The sequence below is a fragment of the Hypomesus transpacificus genome, chromosome 18, assembly GCF_021917145.1.
Source record: "Hypomesus transpacificus isolate Combined female chromosome 18, fHypTra1, whole genome shotgun sequence".
NCBI classification, from domain to species: domain Eukaryota; kingdom Metazoa; phylum Chordata; class Actinopteri; order Osmeriformes; family Osmeridae; genus Hypomesus; species Hypomesus transpacificus.
In genome coordinates this window covers 12,500,851-12,525,992 of record NC_061077.1, presented here as the reverse complement: position 1 = coordinate 12,525,992, position 25,142 = coordinate 12,500,851, and the positions used below count along the sequence as shown (strand labels likewise).

The following is a 25,142-nucleotide window of genomic DNA, read 5'->3' as shown; positions in this document are numbered from 1 at the left end:
GCACACACAACACACTGCGACATATCCAGCAAAGAGAGGGTGGTGTGTGAGGGGGGGACTGACAGTCCAAACCATTGTTTCCTTGACCCCCAACATATGACAAACACCAAACAGGAAGTAACGTAATATACCCTGGGTGAATTTCCGAGGCATGTGATTGAGGAGAAAGTGTACACATGCACTCTTTTCTACATCAATAAGGATTTGAATGAAACTGTAATGCCACATCTACAGTCATCTGACTCAGGATGGCTAGCTCAATGGCTGTCAAAATCAAACAAATATTGGGCGTTTGAACACACATTTACAAGTCTACTGACCAAATACAAAAAAGCATGTTATTAGAATCAACTTGCAAATTGCCCATGAAAAAGACTTTGCATGCAATATTGAAAGAATGTCTTTGGAATATGATCTAAAGTGAGCCAAAAAATATTTGCTAGTACTGCCTCAGAAACTCCTATCTGAGAGTCTTGTCTCCCTGACTACCCATAGTGCAATGCTAAGGTAAATATTTTATACTTCCTCCCCGTTCGTGTGTGTGCGTGGAGGAGGGCAGGAAGGCCTAAGTGTTTCCAACATTACAAAGGCCTTTTCTGTCTGCCGGGCTTCGGCACGCCGTCCTGCTTGTGGATGAGATGAGCCTTGGAGAGGAAGCGGTGACTGGTGGCAGAGGTGGGAGAGGGGTCGTTAATCTGCTGACAGGAAGCCTGGTCTTGTCTCATCTGCAGGGGGGAGTCCCTCTGTCTGAGGTAGATGGAGCGTATCTCCACTCCTCACTGCTGCTCACCCCGCCCTCTGGCTCGAGCAGCCCAGTGGGGAGGAGGGGGGGGGGGAGCTCTGGAATATACTGTTATCTTGATCTCTTGTGGTCTTTAACGACTGAATTGGCAATCTTCTGTGTGGCATTGACAACTTGCTTCTGGGTTGTTAGGAAGGCGTTGTTAGGGTTGGGCTGGTTGTTAGGGTTGGACTGGTTGTTAGGGTTTTGGGCTGGTTGTTAGGGTTGGGCTGGTTGTTAGGGTTTTGGGCTGGTTGTTAGGGTCGGGCTGGTTGTTAGGGTTGGGCTGGTTGTTAGGGTTGGACTGGTTGTTAGGGTTGGGCTGGTTGTTAGGGTTGGGATGGTTGTTAGGTTTAGGGCTGGGTTGGTACACAGGTGGCGGTCAAGACAGTCTCACCAGCATGTAGAGGTTCTCCCAGAAGTCCTGTGTCATGAGCCGGAAGAGAGCCAGGAAGGCCCAGCCGAAACTGTCGAAGCTGGTGTAGCCGTAGTTTGGATTCCTCCCAGCTTTCATGCAAGTGTAGCCCTCTGGGCAGCGGCTGGAGAGAGGGGAGGGGGGGGAGCAGGACAGGATGGGAGAGATATAGAAGGGGGTCACAAAGCGTGAAGACCAATAACAAACCCGGCTCTGAGAGTTTGAGCTGACAAAGGAGGGCTGACAGGGTCTGGGCCAGACCGCTGCAGCAGGGACACACTCACCCAGAGTCAGAGCTGTTACCACACAGCAGAGCATCCAGCTGACCAGGCAGGAAGTAGAAATTTGCTATTGAGGGGAAAAAAGAGATATATTTGTGTATATATATATATATATAGTCATGCATTGACATCAATGAGTCATAAACAAGTTTGAAAATGTCTCTGTGATAACAGCTCCCCAGATCTGTGGTGACTGTTTGCTCTAGCTTGATCTCTAACTGTCAAGTTTGCCGATGCATCGTCAATTCAATTCACCCGAACAGGATATACTGTTCCTGGGATGAATCACATGCCCGTCCAGTGTCAACTGGTGAGGGGGGTAACGGATGGCTGTGTACGCGTGTCCGGCCCGGCTGACCACTCACTGTCGTTATTGATGTACTCGGTCCAGTCGAAGCCCTTGCTGCCGTTGGCCAGGTAGTTCTCGGTGGCGTTGATTGGCCAGATCACACACTTGTGGCGCAGGTTGCCCATGAAGAGCTGGAGGCCAATGAGGGCGAACACACTGAGGCAGAATACGGTGAGGATCATCACGTCAGAGAGCTTCTTCACTGACTGGATCAGGGCTCCCACGATGGTCTTCAGGCCTGGACAGGAACAGCGAGGCACACACGCAAACGCACGCCGATACACACACGGGAACACACACACGCACACAGACATACACAAACCATGGATGTGTTGCAGACGGTGTCGATGCTGGAGATGTCAAAAGGATTGTTCAGGGTGCTGACGCAATCATATATCTCACTAACATACAGGCTCGAGAGACATTTTATATAGTTGTCTGAAATTGGCAAAACATTTACTTTCTTTTCACAGACTATCTTGATAATCTAACTGGAATCTATGCAGTTTATTGGAGAGTTAAGTAACATTCGTTGTGACCAAAAAAGGATAAAATTCCAATCTAAATTGCACTTGCATGTTCATATTTTTTCCAAACTGAACAGCAAAACGTAACGTACAACAGAACAAAAAATACAATCTAGATACAAATCAACAGAAAAATATTGAAGAGCCGTTCCCATCTCGTCCAACCTATCCAGACACTGACAGTATAGTCTCATTAAGGTATAATGAGGATATGGCCAAATTAGAGCACTAATGGAAATATGCTAGAGCTTGATGAATCTGAACGGCTCTGCCAGTGACACTTGAATAGACCGAGAAGAAGGGGAGGACTCTGTAGAACAGTTAGAGGAAACAAAGAAAGATAGATAGAAAGCACAGCGTCACAACGAGGGGGGGGAGGGCGGGGAGGGGGGCATGAGAGAGGAAGAGAGGCACAGGCAGGGGTAGAGGAGGGGGAGAAACCGCATGCAGGGCATTTAAACTCCAAGGCTGAACAGATCCAGTTCAATGCCAGCGCCAACTGTGGGGAGGGGGGGGGGGGGCACTTTCTTGAACTGTCATGTACATTGTGTCGTTAAAGTACTGACTTCCCCCCTTAAACCCCTAAACGTGTAGTTTTGCCCGTTTCTTAACTGAAGACGAAATCCTTTTACCTTGGGGACCGAGACATCCTCTGGCAGCACTCATTGTGTGGCAACGGCGTCCACTGAACACAGAAGAACTCAAGGAACAAACCAGGGAAGTCCGTTCCACCTGAGCCTGCCGGATGGGTCTCTATCGGTACGATTTGTCTCTCTTAGCCCAATACGAAACACCCGACGCTCTGCTTGCACGCCCCAAATAGTAGCCTCTCTAATGGCTTTACACAGTGCCTGTGTTAAACTGTATCATAGAGTCGGATCCATGTTTCATGAGAGATGTATTTCACTTCGGTCCAGGCAGACCTAACTAAATCAGGATCAGCCAAATCCAGACTCTATGATGAGACTATATCTATGAGATGCTAGAAAAACATACAATAAGATAAGTCTGAGGATCATTTCAGGACTACTGGGCATGTCAGAATAAACATTATGACCGATACATCCTAGTAGAGACTGGGGCCAATAGGAAATCAAAGAACTGGACGACACCTGTCACAGCCAAAGGTCTGCTTGCACCACAGGAGAGCGTTCAACAGCTCAACAGTTGTGGACAGGTTCCCTTTCAAAGGGTTGGTCAATGTTTCCTCCCCTTGCTTTTCTGCCTGAGCAGCAGGCCGTCCTCTAACATGAGACAGGTGTGCTGAGTCAGTGTTGCTCAACAGGCTAACAGGCCCTTCACTCCTCCGATCTCACCATCCCTCATCTCAGGACTGTCGGCTCACTTTCTGTTCAACATAACTCAAGTCGTTTTTGAAGAGGAAAAAAAAAAAGTATCCATAATAATTAGATAACAAAAATGGGCAAATTAAACTTCCAATGCCATTTTTTTCAGCCAAGCTCTTAGTAGGCTAATATTGTAAAGCAAGTGACTCAGAAGCATCATGCAGCGTAAGATATGTCCACAAACTAGGCTTGGCAGTCTTCATACATAAATAATGTCTAGATGAAGTGGGATCTCACTTAGAGAGCTGTCATTTCATCGAAACCTATTTATTTTCCCAAAATAGACAAATTTCATCCCTTCACTGTGAGATGTGGGTTGGGATAGGAATGTGAGGTATTCAATTGATCTCCTTTTTTCCAATTCAATCACTGGTTCTAAGTGTCCAAAACTAATAATCATCCTTATCTTTCATAAACCCTGCCAAAGTATTGAGGCGTAGTTCAATTCTGTGGATGGATTACTCTTGTCAAGGTAAGACCACAGACTAAAAAAGCACAGAGGAAAAGTTTAAGCGTTTATTTATTTTTTCAAAAGCTAGTCTTAAAACACAATTGATGAAAGAAGATTTCCATGTTCTTTCCACTTATTATGTCTGTCCTGGAGAGTAATGCTTTACCAAGCTTCAAAAGTTTCTTATTTTTTCGCCTGTTGCAAACGCTAATCCTACTGCAGGGAGGGGTTAATAGTGTTTCAGCTGCCTGTGAAGCTAGCCCCCTCCACCAAGAGTGTTCTACTGGGGCAGAAGAGTGCAGACACTTTAGAGAGGGGCCTGGAGTAGACTGCAAAGCCTATCAAAAATGTATTAGTACCATTTTTGATAATTTTGGAGGGAAAAAAATAAAAAATAAATGGTTATCTCCAATTCTCCTTTTTTTTTGCCGTTGCTTAGAAATCATAAGAGTAGTGAGTAGAAAAAAAAGGTGAGAGGATCAGCCTTAGTGTTTAAACTGAGTCTCACCTGGAATGACAGAGATAGTTTTCAATGCTCGGAGAACTCTGAATGTTCTCAGCGCAGATACATTGCCCAGGTCCACAAACTCTGTTATATATCTGAAATAGGGGAAGGATCACACACAAACAGACACCAAATGACAAAACCACACACGCAAGATCACAACACCATCACCACCGACCAGGAGGAGACGTCACAGAGCTGGTCCACTGAGGAGGGGGAGGAGGAGGGGGAGGAGGAAAGGAAAGAAAAACACACACACCTAACATCGACCCCCCGCCCCCATCACCCCATCCTGTCTTACCTGGAATTACAGAAATAGTTTTCAATGCCCTCAACACTCTGAACGTGCGCAGAGCTGAGACATTGCCTAGGTTTACAAACTCTGTTATATACCTGCAGGATCAAACCAAAAGTTATGGACTCTCGTTATTTACAGTCGAAACAACTTGCATTAAACATTTGCTTTGTATTGAACCCTTCTTGTAAAGAAAGCCCAATTGAGTGTGCTGTGCTGACGAAATTATATAGATATATAATTTCTTAATGCAGTGATACTCTGTATGAAATGTTAGGATCTCTTCCATAAAGGCAGTCCTTCTTATTAAACCATCAGACCTACAATGAATACAAAAGTTTTAAGGCACAGATTAACCTTAATCTAAAGTCTTTATTGGATCCAGGGAGAGAGATAAAGGTCAAAGAAACGCAGCGAGAGAGAGAGAGAGAGAGAGAGAGAGAGAGAGAGAGAGAGAGAGAGAGAGAGAGAGAGAGAGAGAGAGAGAGAGAGAGAACCGTTGACCAGTCTGGAACCCTTCAATAGAAAAAAGACAGTGAGGAGGCCAAGGGAAGTCTTGGATCCCAAAGTGGTGGAGAAACAGATTGAGAGACAATGAGACCGAAGCAATCAAACATTAACAGCCGCCATCATATTTACATGATGTCAACTAGTCAACTTAAAGCAAAGACGAAACGGTTAAATGGTTCCTAAACGTTTGCAGAGAAAGTAGTGCTACTTACGCCATGGAAATCACCATGAAATCCAGCCAGTTCCATGGGTCCCTTAGGAATGTAAACCCGTCTATACAGAATCCTCGAGCCACGATTTTTACAAGAGATTCAAACGTATAAATTCCTGTGAAGGTGTACCTAAAAGACAAGAACGGTGAGTTGTAAATATTGTCAAGTTATTGTCACCGGATGTGATCAATTTCATTCGAAGAACAATATGGTCTGTAGTGGGTGTCAGGTGTGATGCTGGATACATTGGAAAGTGTGATCCTAAGAGACCGTTTGGACATGCAGTGATCCTACAGAAGGACAGAGCTGGTAGTGTGTACTTACTCTACTTGTTTGGACCACTCGGGAGGATCACTAAAAGTCATGAATATACAGTTGGTCAAAATCGTACACATAATGATCATGCTGAAAAGAGTAGGGAAGTGAGTTAAGGAGAATGTGGCAAGTAAGGAAAAGGATCATAGAATGAAACAAAAAGGACAGTTCACACACACACACACACTAACAAGTGAGCATACTCCAGTTCAGCTTATAGAAAATAATCAACTATTACAGGTGTTTGCTCGACTATGAACTTTTTAAATGAAATCAACCATACAGCTCTCTGGTGGGACGAGTCTGAAAACTGCATGCTGCACTTAGAGTAAAGTGAGGTTTTACAGTTTGTTAAGATTGTCTACTGGTCATAATGGCTCCCTCACAAAGCCATTTATGCTGCCCATGAAATATTACATTTACATTTAGTGATTTAGCAGACGCTCTTATCCAGAGCGACTTACAGTAAGTACAGGGACATTCCCAGAGGCAAGTAGGGTGAAGTGCCTTCCCCAGGGACACAACGTCATATTGCACGACTGGGAATCGAACTGGCAACCTTCAGATTGGTAGCCCGATTCCCTAACCGCTCAGCCATCTGACCCCCTGATTCAGATGGCTGATCAAAACCTAGAGAACGCATTGGCTTGTTCTCAATGTCATCTTGACCAATGTTGGGATGTACTTTCCAAGGCTACATAGCCATTTAAACACTGAACAGTTTTCTGTTTAAGGCTAAACCCAACCCACATTATAATAACTTATGGTCAGGAGATACAGCTGCTGCTCCAGCCTAGCCTGGTGTTGCTAAGGGCCTGGTGTTGCTAGGGGCCTGGTGTTGCTGGGGGCCTGGTGTTGCTGGGGGTCTGGTGTTGCTGGGGGCCTGGTGTTGCTGGGGGTCTGGTGTTGCTGGGGGCCTGGTGTTGCTGGGGGCCTGGTGTTGCTAGGGGCCTGGTGTTGCTAGGGGCCTGGTGTTGCTGGGGGCTTGGTGTTGCTGGGGGCCTGGTGTTGCTGGGGGCCTGGTGTTGACGGAACATCCGCTGACCTAATATTGGGGAAAAGACTTCCCTCGTAGCAGTCGAAGCAGCGTCATCCCTATCACAGATCCCAGTCGGCCACCCCCCTCAACACAGTAGGAGATATCAATCTGTACTCCCTGTCCCCGCTTCGGCAGTCTGCTCTACTGAGAGAGGCACTCTTCTAATCCAGCTCATGTTGAATTGTCTTCTAGAGTTTGGAGGTAATAACCTCAAAGTATTCAGACTGACATGTACTGTGGTAGGGATTTCCAAGTCATAATACAGGCACCTCACTGGAGTTGTATATATATGTTGTACATCCCATCTTGCTGATTACAGTACCTTTATGTTGTTCCATATGAATGGCATGCAGTGCTGTATAATGCGTAGTAGTACGTGAGTTTTCCCAACCGCGCAGCTGATGCGTGCAGTTTTCAGACCCCGGCCCTGGACCGTAACAGAATGTGTTATCCACTCAGGCTGAAAGTCACAAACACCAACAGCAGCAGGGACAGAGGAAGGGTTGTCACATGACACAACACAGGAAACACTGGTCTCGAAAGACACAATCGAAAAAGGATATGAATGTATCAAAATTTTTATAGCTATTCGCCTAAATATATTAAAAGGGCTGATGAAGTACAAGGCAGGATTGGCACTAAAGCGGAAGATTGTCTTCCCTCTATTTAGCACTATAAATGTCTGTGGAGAAAGAAGGGGGAAAATAGAGAAAGAGAAAGAAGTTAAACACAAGCACAAAATGACAAGTGACATTTTGTCAATACGTGTACCGCAGCCACTGGCTGGGGGACACAGCCTAAGGACATGGACATTTCAAATTAACCTTCAAAAAGTCTAAACATGTGGAGTAAATCATTTCAATTTCTGAACTCTGAAGCAAATCTATGTAACATTCTGAAAATGGAGGAGGATAGCATGAACACTGTCACCCACCAACAGCTCAACCTCCACCAATCACAATGCTCTTTCCTCGATGACAGGAAATGCAGTGCTGAAACATCCTGTGCTAATGTTCGCCTGCATCAAACATGGCTGTGGTGGTCTTGATGGAAGTTAAGCTGAGACCGAGAGAGACTGGCAAGACCCTTTCAGCGGATAGCCTCATAATTGTTTCAATAAAACATGGGGATTTGCATGAAACTTTAATGAGACTGGTGTGCATTTTCAAAAGTGATATGTACTCTTGTGCTTTTAACAAGGCAGCCCTCCTTGCGTTAAGCCCTGCAGAGCCACCGGTCCACAGTGCTTCAGACCCGGAGAAGGTTGAAAATCGAGTAGAGAGAGAGGACGGAGAGAAAGAGATGACAGAGGGAGAGGAGGGGAGTGGCGAGGAGATAGAGAGGAAGAGAGCAGGACAGAGAAAGGGAAACAGTGGTGAGGAGAGACAGACATAGAGATAAAGATGAGAGAGAAAAGCTAGAGCGAGTGACAACTACAGAGAGAAAGAGAAGAGAGAGGGATGGCTGGAGAGATAAAGAGAGAGCGAGTGAGGAGAGACCTAGAAAGACCTAGAGAGAGACAGAGAGAGGAGGAGGAAGAGAGAGAGAGAGATGGGGGGGGGGGAGGGAGAGAGACAGAGAGAGGAGGGAGAGAGAGAGAGAGAGAGAGAGAGAGAGAGAGAGAGAGAGAGGGGGGGGGGGGGGGGGGGGGGGAGAGAGGAGGGAAAGAGAGAGAGGAGGAAGAGAGAGAGAGAGAGAGAGAGAGAGAGAGAGAGAGAGAGAGGGGGGGGGAGAGAGGAGGGAGAGAGAGAGAGGAGGAAGAGAGAGAGAGAGGGGGGGGGGAGAGGAGGGAGGGAGAGAGAGAAGCGAGGGGGGGAGTGGTGAGAGTGCCCTGGCCCCCAGGGGGAGACCCTCAAACGGGGCTGCTCGTCGAGTGCTTCATGGAACAGGAAAGGCACCGTATGTACTGCCTGGCAGGAACACATCTTGCTCATCCTCCGACATGCTCCTGCATGCAGGGCTGTTTGTGTAAAACTTCCTGTACGGTTTCCATAGCACTTAATGATAGGGGGGTGTCTCATTAGCTGAATGGAAATAACACCTGACAACACACATCTAAAGCGAGGACAATCTCATCTCAGGAAAGCCATCGATCCCAAAGGAATTTACGAGTCATTTTGTGCGCTTGCTTTTCGGTCACCTGACCTGATTTCATTTGACAAATGTCGCCGAGTACAGTAATGGCAAAAGTTGAATTAGGTTGAGCACTGATTAGATAACGCGTGCTTCATTTGAACGAGCTATGGCACAGTGTGTCAGACCAGTGGCTCTGTGAATAGCCATTCTATCAGACACTGAGCGTTCCCTGCCTTCAGTATAGCCAGGCTATATGATCAGCCTCAATGTGAGACAGTTGGACGTGCCCCAATTGCCATTTACAGGGGCCAAGAATGCCAGCATGACATTTCAGTAGAGCGGAGCTGCTCTGCACACACAGCCACACGCTGTGTGCATATGCATGATCCGCACACGCACACGCACACGGGACCGAGTGACAACAGCCGATGCATGCACGCTCACAACACACACACATACACTGTCTTCTCCTGACACACATACAGACGGGCGTGTGCGCGCCTGCGATGCATGCAGTGGTCTTCCTGTAACGCATGACTAAACTGCTGCAAAGCTACTGAAAATTTCATAATCCAGAGTAGAGAGGCAGGCAGGCAGGCAGACAGACAGACGGGAGGACTAGGAGCGACTGCAGCACCAGAAGACTGGAGACAAGCAGGGCGGAGGGAGAGAGGAGGAGGAGGAGAGGGAGGGAGGGAGGGAGGGAGGGAGGGAGGGACAGTGAGGAGGAGGAGGAGGAGGGGGATGGGTGGGAGACAGCAGAGGAAGCAGCTGAAATACGGAGGGAATCTCAAGTCACCAGGCAGGGTTGAACAGCCAGCAGCAGCCTTTGCTTTCAACTTCACTGCCTGCATCCTCGCATCTCGCCGCAGACATCCACCCCCATGCGCTGGACCAGCCAGTCCTGCTGTCTTTGTTTTCATCCGTGCCTCCTAAATCCTACCATTTCAGGCCCCAATTCCTGCTGTATACATGAGGAACTCCTTCTCAGCCCTGGCCCGCGGACAGAACAACCTCTCTCATGTTTTTGGAAGCCACAAAATGATGTCTTAATGTCTCTATCAAAAACATGACAGTGTGAAGGTGAAGTGAAAGTGTGCTTCTTGGACATCTTGTTGGTTGATTGGTTCACGCGATCAGGTTTGAGGCGGGCCGTGTTCTTTACGCTGCTCATGAGAGTACCTTGAAGGTTCCTCTTCACAGCCAATAACGTGAGCTTGGCTGCATCGGGGAGAGCAGAGTGAGGCTGCTCACGCATCCTTGCACACGTCTTCCATTTCGCCCCTGTCCTCACCTCATCTCTCCCCCCTCTCCTCCCTGCCTGGCAAAGACACCGGCTATTGTCAAGTGTCCCCCAGCCAGCCCGGCCTTTCCTACCAGCCCAGCCCAGCCTTCCTTGACCTGGCCCTTATTGCTAGATGAGCACAGCCTCGCCGGCTGGCCCAAGGGAGGCCCTAGTGTGGGTGGGTGGAGGTGAGAGGGGTGGGTGGTGGAGGTGGGAGGGGCGGTATGGCGTCATCAGCCCCCCGGGCGGCCCCTCTGTCTCAGCCTTGGAGCTTTTTCAAAAGAGAGCCACCGCTGAGGATTTATGACCCTGCCGCCTGTCAGGGGAACAGACCAATGAGCAAATGGCCTCCTGCCCATTTCACAGGACACCGAGCCGCCCACCACCCTCCCCCGCCATGTGCAGACATAAGCACGGCCTGCCGTGTCTGAGCTGCAGCTGCAAGCTTGAGAGGGTGTTGTTTTAGTCTCTCTTCCTTCCTTCCCCCACCACCTCCACCCCTCCAGCAGTAACCACCTCGTTATGACCAGAGACGGACAGGAATCAGAGCCTTGAGGTGCAAGGGGATGAGGGCATGGTTTCCCCGTCACTTGAAGGTGTGACGGTGTGTTGATACAAGGTGGGGTTAGCGAGACTGTGAGAGAGAGAGAGTGAGAGAGAGAGAGAGAGAGAGAGAGAGAGAGAGAGAGAGAGAGAGACAGAGAGAGAGAGAGAGAGAGAGAGAGAGAGAGAGAGAGAGAGAGAGAGAGAGAGAGAGAGAGAGAGAGAGAGAGGAAGATGGAAGATGGAAGATGGAAGATGGAAAAAGGAGTGATACAATGAAATATGCAGAAGTGAGTAAGGGGAAGACTGTCCTACCCTATCCCAGCCCTGTTTTCACTTTGCATCAGGAGAATCTCATTTTCCTTCCCGTGCACTGAACTGGTTTGTTACATAACCACCAGCATGCAGTACTTAGAGAGAAAGACAAGGTAAGAGGCAGTACACACACACACTCACATAAACACACAGACAATAACATGACAGAAAATCAAACAGTCCTGTCATTGTCCACAATATGTCCAAGTATTATGTTTGACCTTGCCTACTGAAGTTTTCTGTCATCATGATGAACAAAGGGAAGCCATCTTGAGAGGGTGGAGGAGGTACCTTGCATGTTAGTTATAAAAGGTTTATACTATATTATAATATATGTATTTATTCATGTTGTGGAATACAGAACTGTGAATTTAGCTTAACTTAGTTAGCTTCAGTGCCATTTATTTCCAATGGGTCTGACTCAGATCTCTCCCATGTCTATCTTGTTCTGAACGGAATGTGTCATCTTGTTTATGATGCATACTGTAGTCTTCTTGAGGGATTACTTAAATAGACTTCCCTGCCTAAAAAACTTTGGATGTGTTTCAACAGCTAGGTGACATCTCTGTTATAAGGTTTTGGAGTTGTGTCTTTGGCTCGCAGCTGAACCCTGACGCGAACGGGTGAACTCGTCGTCAAGGTCACTCCTATTGACAAGTGGTGTCACAACGTAAACTCCAGAACATACACACGAAACAAGCCCATAGCGAAACGAACGCACGTCTCCTTTAATACGCCGGGTGCCATTTACGGCAGCTGCCTTTTTTTCTGCAGGATTAATTTTGTAGACAATTAGAAAAGTCTGTCATCTGGAACAAGAGTGTGTGTCTGCTGTTGACCTTTTCCCTAAAGCCCTGCAAGCCGATTGAAGGGACGTCCCTCTCCACAACTCAAGCACAATCCTGGCCTTGGAGGGGAACCAACAAACACTGCATTTCCTAACCTAATCAGGATTGAGGCAGACAGAGAGCAGAATGATGACTGAGCTGTCGATAAATATATATTTTTAAATCACTGTACACACTATTCTAGTGAAAGAAATTCTGGGCTTTTTTGTGGACCAACTGGACTGACCTCAACGCACAGTGACTCGCCTCATGACATTTCAAGGAGAAATTGTTTATGGTATCATAAGGTTGTCACAAGTATGCCAATATAACACTATGCTTAACTTTCAAAACCACCAAGCCATGTTTAACTGAATAATGACTTTGCCGAGTCATTTAGATGCAATCTTTCTCAAATTACAGTCACTTTACAACATACCCGGAAGGCAGGAAGGGCTCAGTTCTAGTACAATGCCAATTCACATCCAACACCACTTTGTCTGAAAGTTTCAATGTATTAAGACACAGTGAGGGCTGGAGGTCACCTGAAGTACAGGCCTCTAAAAAGTGATGGGGCTGAGGTAGACATTGTGGACACTCACTTTCTGAGTAGTCAGGTAGAAGGGGTCCAAGTCCTCCATTGGTACCGCCACCATTCCCTTAGGGATGTCCCCGTAGATGTAAGGCAGGCTCCGCCCGGCCTCCAGGTCACTGTTGGGCTTGGGCTTGTTCTCGTCATCGTCGTCGCGGTAGCTGCTGTCCTGCTTGGGCGGCTTCTTGTTCTTCTCCTCGTTGATTCGCAGCTCGAGGTGGTCCAGAGATTCCAAGGTGAACTTCTTAAAGCTGGCAGGTCCTGGCGGTGGGATAAGGGGCGCGGCCATGTTTTCATCCTGCAGCTACTTGGTCTTTAAGTTTGTACCATGCACGGTAACCAGCACTGTGGGGACAAAGACAAACGTCACCGAGGGAGACCAAACAGAGTTTTTCGATACAGGTCACTCTGAGGGGGCATTTGAGAAGCTTTGAATGTCGATAAGCAATTTGGTTGAGGATACACTGAAAGACATACCAGGGAAACAGGAATTCAAATACGAATGGAACAACTGAACAGTAAGATATTCTTAAACCATATCAAAAGCAACCTAACTAAAGAATAGGTGATCTGGCCCCTCTCTCAGTCTCCAGCAGGGAGGAGCCTCAGAACAGAAAATCTGTCAGGATCTGTCACAGCCAAGCCAGACGTGGCCTGCACAGGCCAGACTTCACGAGAAACACATTTGAAGCAAAAACAAGATAATAAGAACACTGTTCGAGTGAACTAAAAATACCTATCCTCAACTCTCCAGCTGCTATATCGAGAAGGCACCATGAAACAACCGCCAAAAACACATCCTCACTGCTTGTCACGTACAATGGGACAGTTGACACGCAGGTTTGCTGTACTTGGTAACTTTGGTCTCGCTAAAAGAATGGCTCCATGAATATTGCATTGGTACAAATTATTCATTTGTGCTTTACTCCCATCGCTAGATATCCTTTTGCTCTATCAATCTCCGATAGCCTGCTTAGCGTTGTATAACATTCACAGGCGTGGTGTATTGAGATGGAAAGCAGAAACCAAATGCATTTCAGTCACTGTTCTCTGTGGGAGATCCATTTACCTGTTAAGACAATTACAGCAGGAGACACCTGCTGGGTCCTGATCCACTCTGGGCCTTTCATTATTGCCTCAACTCTACATAGGGGCGGAGCTACATGGGGAAGAAGGGCTGTCTGGACACATCCCACAACTACATCACACAAGTCATGCCCTGCCTGTTGAAAGGCAGGCACAGCTGTTAACCTCATGGCTTCTGTCCAACCCTGTTCACCCAGCCACCTTTTAAGGGTTACCTGGATGTGGTATCAATTCTATTCACTTTAGTAATCCTGAAGGAAACTCAAGCATTCGGGTAACACCCATAGAACTGTGGACACACTTACATAATAAGTACAAAAACATGTAGAAAAACAGAATACACACAAAACCAGCACTGAAATACCAGAGTGAATACATCTATTGAATTTGCTTGAGAATATAGCGAAGAATATGTACAGTAACACATATGTATAGTACATACACATCACATGAGAAAAGACATGTCGTGCCAAGCAGTCTCAGTAGGATAGAGATTTACAACAAAAAACATGATTGGCTATAGAATATTTGCAATTATAGAATAACATGGGTATAGACAGGTTTAGAAAAGGATTCAAGGACAAAAAGAGAAAGAGGTCGGAGCAATCGACAGACCATCAACTCGAGCTCAGCAGACTAAGGCTGACCCTGCCACTGATTACTTGCTAAGAAGCCAAATGTTGACTGTTGAAGATGCTGCATCGACTCTCACCGATACACCAGAGGAATGTTCATGTACGTTCCTCATTCCGTTGCCATCATCTTACATAACCGGTCGCTGCATGTGTCACCTTTGTGTCGAAATTCATTGAGAAAATAGGTTCTCCATTCTTACAGTTCAACCTCAGTGGTAGCCTAGTCGGTTTCCCACATCACAGCCTCTGGTATAATCCTAATCAGTTTGAGGAGAAGTCCTATGATCAGGCTACTATTAGCATGTTTGTGAAACATGTGCACTTATGGAGAGTGCATACAATGAGCTTTCACCTCAAGTATAGAGAAAACCATGATTACTGCTACCACAAACCATTATGACGAGTATGATGTATTTGTATTGTTATTATTATTTTTCAGCAGCCAATTTGAACAGCTATTTCACTCATTTTCAGGATCAACATTGTTATGCATACCAAACATAAAGGACAGTGCCGAAATTCAGAACACAAATTTCTAGAATATTCATGTTTGCAAGTCAGACTTGCCATTAAAAGAAGTTGTTTAACCCACCACAGAATCCACGCCATGGTATTTTCATGATAGAACCTTCAGGAAACTACTGTAATGCAGAACTGACACATCATAACCCTACATTATGAAGCATGTCTAATCATTTTAAACAGGGTAATCACATTTGATTCTATATCATTCCAGCGAGAGACCAAACAATAACAACAAAGCCAGGCATGTCAGCAGTGTGTCGAATGAAATTGAAACAACAACAGACAGCAGCAGATCACAAGACATCTTGCATCACACAAACCAGGTAAAAGTGCCGAGAAATCCAGACCATTCAGAAGGTTTAGTCCAAACCTATATATGTTACTATACACCACAACCCAACCTCATTTCCATCCAATGGCCACATTATTTAAATATTGTTTTACGATTTCTATTACATTTCAGTGCAATATTGAGTTATCAGACCAATTTAAGGGCTCACAACACCGTAATGAAAGCTCAGACAACTGGTAATGTAACACCATTCTGACCTTAGTTAAATGAAAAGCAGGCCTCAATACGTTCCGTTCACATCTCTTCTTCATGTCCGGGGCGCTGTCCATTTCAGCACCACATTCGAAACAATGCGCACAAGGTAAACTTGTCTCGATAGCGTGGTTACCGTTACACGTTTAGCTCTTTACTGCCACATTCATGTATAAAAAAAGTGCGGTAGCTATTTGAGGATCGTAGATAGGACAATGCTTCTTTACATTAGCTCACACCTGGCCACCGATCAATGGGCCAAAAACACATGAAATCAAATGAATCGTTTACACACACCGGCTTTTACTTTACACCTATGTAGACTACGCTATAAAACCTATCAAATAGTAGGCCTAACGAAGGCTACATGCTGGCGACAATATAGACTGATGTCCTTTCAAGGATAGACCGCTTTTGGGAACATATGAAACCTCAGTGGGTCCACCAGCCATATCCTTTGTAGGTCAGCCAATAACGGCCTTATTTTACCCTCATTATCGATACTACAGTTCACGACTTTAAAGATCAATGACATTCTGTCCAAGACATGAACACATATCCCGAATTCAGAACGCGCGAAATACACGGTCAATCGACAGTGTCTTTACATTTGCAATTTGCCATATGGTTTAACACCGATTGACCAACGCTGTCTTCATCAGACATTAACAGGTTTAAGGTACAACTAACCAATAGCCTAAGGATACAAATAAGCATCAAGCGACAATGATGCACACGTTTACCCAAAAGCGCGGCCCACAAACAAGGAAATGTTCCGAATGCTGCAGTGGGTGGTTTCTGTTGATTTTTTCACCAAGCCATTGGTCCATCACGATCATTTACTGTGAACAACACACTTAGAAATCTGAATACATTCGTGCTGCATATCATTTTAATGAATAAACTAGTGTTTCATAAGGCTCTATGCGTTTTTACGCATTCTCTGCACCACACCCGTGAAGGCATGTAGACCACCAGATCAATAAGGGGATATGTGTTCCATACACACATACCACATAAGATAGACAATTGTATGATAATCTAATAATCTGACAGGTTATCCTTAAACGAAACGGTGAAAGACATAAGGAGGGTAGCCCTTCAAATGTACTGCCACAAAAACACCCATACATTGCGAAAAAATGTTGGTTGATGGGAGACTTCCAGACTCTTATTCGAAGATTAACTACTGCGTGCTGAATAAAGAAACATTACATGAGGTGTAAATATAATATTAATTCGTCATTATAAATGTGAGGTTCTGATTGATAGCCTACCTGGTTAAAGTGGAGAAAAAAAACACCATAATTATTTCTTCCTTAATCAATGTATCGGCAGAAATCAATCAGATGTCAGAATAAAATAGGTATAAGGCAAAGATATTCCATGTATCATGCTGTGGCACGGGCGAGCTGAGAATTTAGTCAAAAAAGGATGCTTGGACAGTGGTCGGCTCTGCGACATTTTCATAAAGGTATTGACAGGCTAAAATTTCACATATTCGTCTAAACATGCAATCCTTTTAGGAGGAAATACAATTTACTTACTTTACAAGCGTTACTGAAAACCAAAAAAGGCGTTGCTGGACTGCAGATGTCGAAAAGATTCGGGAGAAACTGCGGTTGTCGCCATATTGTTGCTGCTATCTTCGCTGTCAGTGCGTGCCGTTACCCTGCATAATTGATGACTCTCAGCAAAATGTAAGGGAGTGTCGGCAAGTGCATTTTGTAAAATGATCAATAGGCCTACCACAAATTTTTATCTGCGACCATTTAGCATAACAAATTGAACAGGCTAAGGCAAATGTATTAAAGCTATCACAAGAAGTCAAAGGTTTTGCATGGACGATTCAGCTCTGCAACGAACTAAAATGGGCTTATCAATTGAGTATGATAGTGACTCCACTTTTTTAAGTATAAGCCTACTTCAGAATAAGAGGCATCGTGTAGGCGAAATAGGTTGATGAGGAAATAGCCTATAGGCTACATGTTGACTGTTGTTGAACTATAACAAACGAATCTGTTTATACTTTGGCATTTTTTGTGCTGATGCCAGAGAACGCATTAAAAGACCGTTAATCCAAATTGTGTTTTTTTTTCATTCTGAACAAGCCTCACATTCTAAAGTCCATCTTTTTTAAATCCGTCTATCTCACATGAGCGACGTTGGCTTTACGTCACAGAGCTGACAATTGACGTGATGACAGATAACATAAGATAGCCCAAAATTTGAGATTTTGGAGAGTTGACATTCCATCACAATTCTGTCAATTTTCATTTACATACATTTTTCTTTGACTACATGGACATTAAGGTATTTGTAATTATTCTACAAAGCATCCTGTCTATTCATTTACTTTTGGCAAACAGTACAACATATCAAAAGCCTGTAAGTAAAAGTACTTGCTTAAAATCCGAGATACTAAACCGTCTATACTGTATACCAAAGACCCAAAAGTTGTATTCGTCTAAATGTTAGAGGACATTTTGTACGTTTAATGACAATACAATATTGTTTTTATATTTTAAATGAATTGTGATATAAACAATAGCGTGTCGTCTGTTTGACAGATATGTGGGCAACGGCCGCTCGTGAGCGCTCCAGGTGGGTCACGTATTGTAGGTGGGCATGACGCACCTGTAGGGGCATGGCCATGGCTGGTGAGTCTTCAGGTGAATTCGGCGCATTTCTGTGGTGGTTCTATCCTCAACAGCCTTTGGGTGCTCACAGCATCACATTGTTTCTCCGACAAACGGTGAGTATAAGCCCACCTTTTAAGACACAACACCATTTTGTTTTGGAATTCTTATTTCGAGATTTTAACAAAAACAAAGTAAACACATCTTCAAGAAGTCTTCAAGAAGATGGGTTAGCACACACACAATGTCCATAGTTGGCAATCCTGATGCATGCAGCATCAAGATCCCCATATACATACCAACCTATCCTGGTTATAACAATAGTCATAGGCAAGACTAAATTTCAGACTTTTTTATTTATTTTTTACCGACAGGAAAATAAGTCATCTTTCTGTGGTGGCAGGTCTACATGTGTTATCAGCACCTGGAAAACTTTCCCAACGCAAAAACGTTAATCTGGTCATACACCACAAGAACTTCGTAAAAGCCAGCTTTGTCAATGACATAGCTCTTCTTCTTCTAAGCTCCCCGTTGCACTTTGATGAATATGTCATGCCCGTCTGTTCAATGGCAAACGAAACTGAGGAATCAAACCTTCATTTCAACCACTGTTTCATCAGTGGTTGGGGCAGCAAAACTTACAAAGGTTTGTATGAAGCCGACCCATGTTATGACCCTGTTCATCTGTCAATTCATCTGAAACTGTCAGTGTTGATCCAGAATCTGATATGAAAGATGGGGGGCTTACAGGGTCGACAGCCACCAAACTACAAGAGGCTGAGGTGCAGCTCCTGAACAGAAACAAATGCAACCGGCTCGACTGGTACGATGGTATAATCACAGATACGATGATTTGTGCTGGGTCAGAGACGGGGGCAGTCGATTCATGTCAGGTATTAGACCTTTGAAACCGTACTGAACACTAAATCTCTGTTGAAGTTTTCGGAAGGTTCGAGGGCTTTCTCCAGAGTAGAACTCAGGTGTTGTCTGGTTTTAGGGAGACAGCGGAGGCCCTCTCCAGTGCTACAGTGAGGATCAGGACAGATTCTACCTTGTTGGCGTGACAAGCTTTGGCGAGGATTGTGGATTGGCTAAAAGGCCAGGAGTGTATACTCGAACGAGCAAGTATGTGTCTTGGATGCGGATGATCCAGTCAAGGACGCTGTCTGCTGCCTGGAGTTTACATCCCAATTACATACTACTTCTACTCTTGGCTGCTTTGATCCTGAGTTGAACCCTGCTGATCACTGAACAGGGACCATCATCTTGCCTCATGACCCTTCAGTGTCTCATTAAAGAGTTGATTTCATGAATATCAGACGTGTATGTCACCCATGTGAAGATGCCCCCATGGCTGTGGCACCTTACACTGCACCCCCTCCTACAGTTGAAACCAAACTCAAATGTATGTTCACACCTTTAGCCATAGATGGTCCACTCAAAATGTGGGCACCTACACTAATTAGCCTATTGAGTTCAGGTGTTTCAGCCACACTCCTTAATTCGTTTATAAAATCCAGCAGGGCACCTTAAACCACTGAGACTTTAAAAAAAGGACTAAAACATTTCTATTTAGTAGATCTTTTGAGTTTTAATTGCTTAATTGTATTTTATATTGATGTTTTACCTTGTTTTACCTTATTTTATAACTCTTAGCCGTTGCACCTTGAGATCTGTTTTCCGCTGGAGTGGATGTGAAGCACATTGCTGTCCCTGGATCAGTGGAAAGTTGTTCTCTGGGGTGAAGAGACACACGCTTTACTCTCTGATGAATGAATCTGGTTGTGGTGGATGCCAGGAGAACACTACCTACTGGAATATATAGTGCCAGCTGTAAAGTTTGGAGGTAGAGGGATGCTAGTCTCTTAGGGTCTGGGCTATGCCCCTTAGATCTGTTGAAGAGTATTTTAAAGGCTACAGGATCCAAAGACATTTTAGACAATTGGGTGCTTCTAACTTTTCACTGTTGCAACAATTTGGGGAAGGCCCTTTCCTGTTCCACCATAACTGTGTCCCCTCTACATTAGTGCCTATGGTTTTGGAATGGGTTGTCCCTCAAGCTCTTGTAGGTGTGACCAGGTGTCCATATACATTTGGCTATATAATGCATACATTTTACATTTATTTTTCAAATTGTTTAGTTCTCAGAATTAGTTCAACTATTGTACTCTTTTACTTAATTTAAGACCCATATACGTTTATTGTCTGCACCTTCCTGCCACAGTAAAATCTGTGTTTGTGTAGCATACATGGCGAATGAACCAAATTCTGATTCTGAAATTAGAGTATTAGTAGTAGTAGTTAGTTGTTATTCATTTGTTCACTGCACATTTATGAAACATCAAGAAGTAGCCAGAAGTGTAACAGACAACTTGGCACAAGTTGATGGTGAAGATGGATGTGATTCGTGCTGGCAGCTCTTAGAGCAGCTCAGAAGGACGATGAGTAAATCCAGACACAATCTGACCTATATAACATATTGTGTGGTGGGACATCACTGTAGTCCTCTAATGCAGTCTGCAAGTGTTATTAACATTTTACACTTAGAAACTTGGTTCTCATCTCTTCTGTTAATTTTCATCCAAATCTTGGGGGCCTCATAAACTGCTTCATCACCGCTGCTAGATATGACTGTAGTTAACTGTGTTCTGCTAGATATGACTGTAGTTAACGGTGTTCTGCTAGATATGACTGTAGTTAACTGTGTTCTGCTAGATATGACTGTAGTTAACTGTGTTCTGCTAGATATGACTGTAGTTAACTGTGTTCTGTTAGATTTGACTGTAATTAACTGTGTTCTGCTAGATATGACTGTAGTTAACTGTGTTCTGCTAGATATGACTGTAGTTAACTGTGTTCTGTTAGATATGACTGTAGTTAACTGTGTTATGTTAGATATGACTGTAGTTAACTGTGTTCTGCTAGAAATGACTGTAGTTAACTGTGTTCTGCTAGATATGACTGTAGTTAACTGTGTTCTGTTAGATATGACTGTAATTAACTGTGTTCTGTTAGATATGACTGTAGTTAAATTTGTTTACCAAGAACTATGGGATCCCTCAGAGACTCAATCTCTAAAAGTGGACATTTCTGCTCATGCTTTTCTCATATTGTATGAGTGAGCCTAGATTCTAGAACCAGTCCTCATCTCACCTTCTGTCATTTACTTTGTTGTCCACACGAGGTAAAATGACACAGTAATATTGTATCACGTTGTTGTACATTTACTAATGCCATTTACTAGATGGGAGCCTTTTAAACTGTTTGGTTGATGTTGTGATAATCAGTGTTTGGGTAAATACAATGTGGCTTATGGAATATGCTCATGTTGGCTTTCTTGAGACACCTTTAGTCTCAAAATGTAATCCCCACAATTAGCCATAATGCCCTTTCTGACTAAAGGGCCACACAATACTAATGATGCTAAATATGAATGGGTAATATCCAATGAGCATGGGATGTACAGTATAGCAGAAGTGGGAAAACTCACCTAAGTAGGCTGCTGGATAAGTGACCTGACACCTAGTGGACATAAGATGCAACTTCACACGCTAGACAGAAACCCAGAGGCACTCCCACAAAAAGCCTGTTTTTATTGTTCACATGAAACATACAGTGACATGACATTATTTTGTCAAATAAGACATACTCCTCCATATGCCTTTTCTGAGTTGGAAGGTATTGCACCATATATTGAAATCAAATTGAATGCAGCTTTTTCTATGCATAGTGAGCAGACTTTGTTGAGGTATGTATTTCTGGCCCTTGAGAATTGAAAAGAAACATCGGAAAGGTTCATATTCTTTGAACCTTACAGATACAATATTGTGCTTTTAAGTCAACTCCCCAGTTTTGCAATGGTATCGAGCTCCACTCACACAGCCAATGCTCTCACTAACTAAATCAATCCTCCCACTAATGAAAGCCAGTCACTCGCAAAAATGTAAAAAAAAAAAGAAAATAATAACTTCTGTTCATCATGCTCAGTTATGATGCAAAAACTCATTAAGAATAAAAGGTACAGTCGGTGTAGAAGAAGCGGTGTGTGAGTTGGCGCTAGTGTTAGTGTGATTCTAGGGCACGTGTTAGGGCCCCTCTGTTCTTAGTGAGACGCTTGGCTGAGTGGCTGCAGCTGGATCGCTCCAGTTTTGCATTATTTATATTTTTTTTACTCAACAGTACAATTTACACAGTGGACAAATTAGAAATGGTAACTCCTACTTCTCATGTCGTTTTGTACATGATAGAACTGTTACAATATTGAACATTCACATCAGTTTTAGCACATTTATGCACAACTGAAAGTTGTTTGTTTCAAATGATATGAAGGCTATCAATGATTTGCATGAATGAACTGTTATGATTCAGTATCTTCACAGAGAGCTACCAGAAGTAGGATTCACAGTTGTAACATTTTTAACAGATATTACAAATAGTATCCATTCCTCTTGTACCCACATACACTTTGAAGCAAATTATAGTTAATATTAGCCCATTTCAAGCTATAGCACCAATTGTTATTGAATACAAGGGAAATTATCTACAATACTCATAAATTTGATGGTATTAATGTACAGTTGGAAGAAGCCAAATACCACAGACTAGCCCAAAAAGTTGAAACATTTATTTGTAACTCATTTAACTGAACATCATTCAAAAATATGGGCTTGTATAAATTACAATGACTGTGATTCAAGTAGTTCAACTACCTCTGTGTCAAACATTTGCAGATTTGAGTTGTGGCATCTTGTTAACGATAGCTAAATAGTAGTCTGAGTAAAAGAACATAATATATTGGAAGTAAATTACCTTAAAATCATTTAAAAACAACTTTGACAAAGTGAATAAAAATTGCAGTACAGTGGAGTCGACATAAAATAGGCCAGACAACAAAAATACTGGCATAAAACAAAAACATTGTTGAGCGACTTTTTTTCTTTTGCTCTAGGAAAGGCAAACAATGCACTTTTAAACAGGCACACACACACGAGCTCACGCACGCTCACTTTCACGCTTCTGGCAAAAAGTTATGTGATATGGGAAAGTGCAAATTGTTAACCACCTGCCAAAACCTTTTGATAAATGTCCTCAAATTTTGCAATGTGTTACTTACGAATAAGTCAGTGGTGCAGAAATTTGCTGTCAAGTATGAAAGATCAGTCAAGTTTTATCAACATAAGTTTCAATGTGCACATGAACACCAGTAATACAGTATTTGACCTCTAAAATACAACCCATACAGTCAACATATCATCCTTACCATCCATCCAGCCTCCCTTTTGCTATAATTTAAGCACAGCGATAAAATGAAAGACAAAGGTATAGAAGTTCCACAGGTTTCCTAAGGCAAACACTTGTCCTCATTTCTATACCTACTGCACTTTTCTTTTTTTCTTGGTAACACACCAAATCCATTATTTAAGACCACACTGTGCTTCATGCTAAAGAAAAGGCACTGGTTTGCCTTCTAAAATATCCAAATGTAAAGTCCAGTCTATTGAGTGAGAGATGATACCCATTGCTGCACTGTGGGGAACTAGGAAAAGCAAAATTGGTTTTAATAGCTGACCTTCAACACTTTTCATCCAAAGAACTAGTTAATAAAGAATTAGTCGGTTCATGACTCATAACCACATTTTCGTTTGAAATCATTCAGGAAGCCATTTCTGCCCTGTGTCTGGGAGGGTATGGCTGTGACCGGCACAGAGAGTCTCTGGGGAGCCGGCCGTGTTCTAACGTCAGCAGGGAAGACCACAGGCGGGTGTGCGGGCGTGGCTGCAGGGGTCGCGGTGAGGCCGGGGCGAGGGCACGGTAACACTGTTGGAGAGTCTGAAGGTGTGGTCCTTCCTCCACGGAGGAGGACAGAGGGTTAAAGTGCACGGGGAGGGAGGGAGGCCTCGGAGCTCCTCTCAGTGCCTCCAGTGTTGCCCAACCCCCTGCCTACCTGATAAAACGACAAACAAAAAAGGTCAAAAACTCAATTCGGAACCAAAAAAGACTCACAGGAATGGGAATGGATGGAGTCCAGGAGATAAGAGTCTTCTCTGTGGTCATTTTCCAAAACGACATCTGTCACGTCCGGTGCAAGGTGCGGTCGGGGAGAGGAGGAGAGGACGAGCGGGGGAGGGACAGTTGGGAGGGAGGTGGTCTTCTTCTCGGCGGAACGCCACCGTCAAGAAGAAGGGGGGCCGCCGGCCTCATCCTCTGCCGGACGTTTTTTCCTCAGAGCCGGTCAGGAAGTGGAGCAACAGTTAAGAGGCTTAGCCCGGGTCAACCACAGTATTCTCCCACTGCCTCACTTGGGTAACACACCTTTGGACACACCCAGCCCAGAGCCAGGGAGAGAGAGGGCTGCAGGGAGTGGGGAGAAGCATTGTCCACTGTCTGTGTGTCACCTCTTCTTCAGAAGGGTTGCATCAGTCCAACCCCCCCCCCCCCCCCCCCACTCCAGTCCTTTCCCCCTCTTTCCGAGGTCACCAAGTCTCCAGATTCAAGACAGTGTGTGTGTATACATACATACGCGCGCGCGTGTGTGTGTGTGAACGCGAGCGCTAGCCAGGAAGGGGTCTTCACATGTTGTAGGCCACGTAGATGGGATCCAGCTGGTCGGCCAGGAAAGAGTCCCTCAGGTGCATGCGCTGCTTCTCCCCGCGGGAGTTGATGGGGATGACCCCGGGGTCCACCACCACCACTACCCCCACGATGAGGTGGTGCTCCTCCAGCACCACGTTGGTCACCAGGGGCACCAGGTCCAGGGCCTCCTGCTCCGAGCCCGCCAGCTCCGCCACCACCACCAGCAGGTTGGTCCAGGTGAACACGGCGCTGCAACACAGGGACACGGGGAGGGAGAGGGTGAGACAGGGCCGCCAGGGGTGGACGGTCGTGTGGGTGTGCCTTTCCACGCAGCCTGCTGGCGTACTGCACACTTGACAGCACCCTAGCGCCAAATGGTGAAAGGACAATCTCGGGCTCGGATACGTTTGTTGTTTAGTAACTGATGTGTTTGCATTCAGAAAACATGATTATTTACAAATGTGAAAGTATATTCC

At 44.7% G+C, this 25,142-nt stretch overlaps 3 protein-coding genes across 8 annotated transcripts in view; 1 reads left to right on the top strand and 2 right to left on the bottom strand.

Annotated features, from left to right (window-relative positions):
• The window catches only part of scn8aa (sodium channel, voltage gated, type VIII, alpha subunit a), a 39,234-nt gene extending 26,258 nt beyond the window's left edge, over positions 1–12,976 (bottom strand). For 2 of the 3 annotated variants that reach the window (XM_047039611.1, XM_047039612.1), the window contains exons 1-8: positions 12,675–12,976; positions 7,590–7,708; positions 5,997–6,086; positions 5,673–5,801; positions 4,659–4,750; positions 1,843–2,064; positions 1,481–1,544; positions 1,179–1,320 (exon numbers count right to left, since the gene is read on the bottom strand). In XM_047039611.1, coding sequence (XP_046895567.1) covers positions 1,179–1,320; positions 1,481–1,544; positions 1,843–2,064; positions 4,659–4,750; positions 5,673–5,801; positions 5,997–6,086; positions 7,590–7,708; positions 12,675–12,953 — 1,137 coding nt within the window. In that variant the 5' untranslated portion in view covers positions 12,954–12,976. Of the gene's footprint in view, positions 1–1,178; positions 1,321–1,480; positions 1,545–1,842; positions 2,065–4,658; positions 4,751–4,956; positions 5,049–5,672; positions 5,802–5,996; positions 6,087–7,589; positions 7,709–12,674 lie in introns of all 3 variants that reach the window. The other variant, XM_047039613.1, reaches the window with a different exon arrangement.
• A 4,779-nt stretch (positions 12,977–17,755) lies between these two features.
• Positions 17,756–19,327, top strand: LOC124480265 (acrosin). The gene is made up of 5 exons (XM_047039394.1): positions 17,756–17,767; positions 18,025–18,209; positions 18,468–18,739; positions 18,844–18,986; positions 19,091–19,327. Exons 1-5 carry the CDS (start codon positions 17,756–17,758, stop codon positions 19,325–19,327), a joined length of 849 nt encoding a protein of 282 aa, XP_046895350.1.
• A 2,342-nt stretch (positions 19,328–21,669) lies between these two features.
• Positions 21,670–25,142, bottom strand: part of dip2ba (disco-interacting protein 2 homolog Ba) — a 37,658-nt gene continuing 34,185 nt past the window's right edge. For all 4 annotated transcript variants that reach the window (XM_047039617.1, XM_047039619.1, XM_047039618.1 and 1 more), the window contains one exon: positions 21,670–24,915. In XM_047039617.1, coding sequence (XP_046895573.1) covers positions 24,663–24,915 — 253 coding nt within the window. In that variant the 3' untranslated portion in view covers positions 21,670–24,662. The remainder of the gene's footprint in view (positions 24,916–25,142) is intronic.

What these genes read in the sequence shown, in the direction of transcription:
- LOC124480265 (XM_047039394.1), top strand. An exon ending in CATTGTTTCTCCGACAAACG is followed by an intron (nt 18,210 to 18,467) that starts GTGAGTATAAGC and finishes TTTTACCGACAG; the next exon opens with GAAAATAAGTCATCTTTCTG. An exon ending in GGGCAGCAAAACTTACAAAG is followed by an intron (nt 18,740 to 18,843) that starts GTTTGTATGAAG and finishes GGGGGCTTACAG; the next exon opens with GGTCGACAGCCACCAAACTA.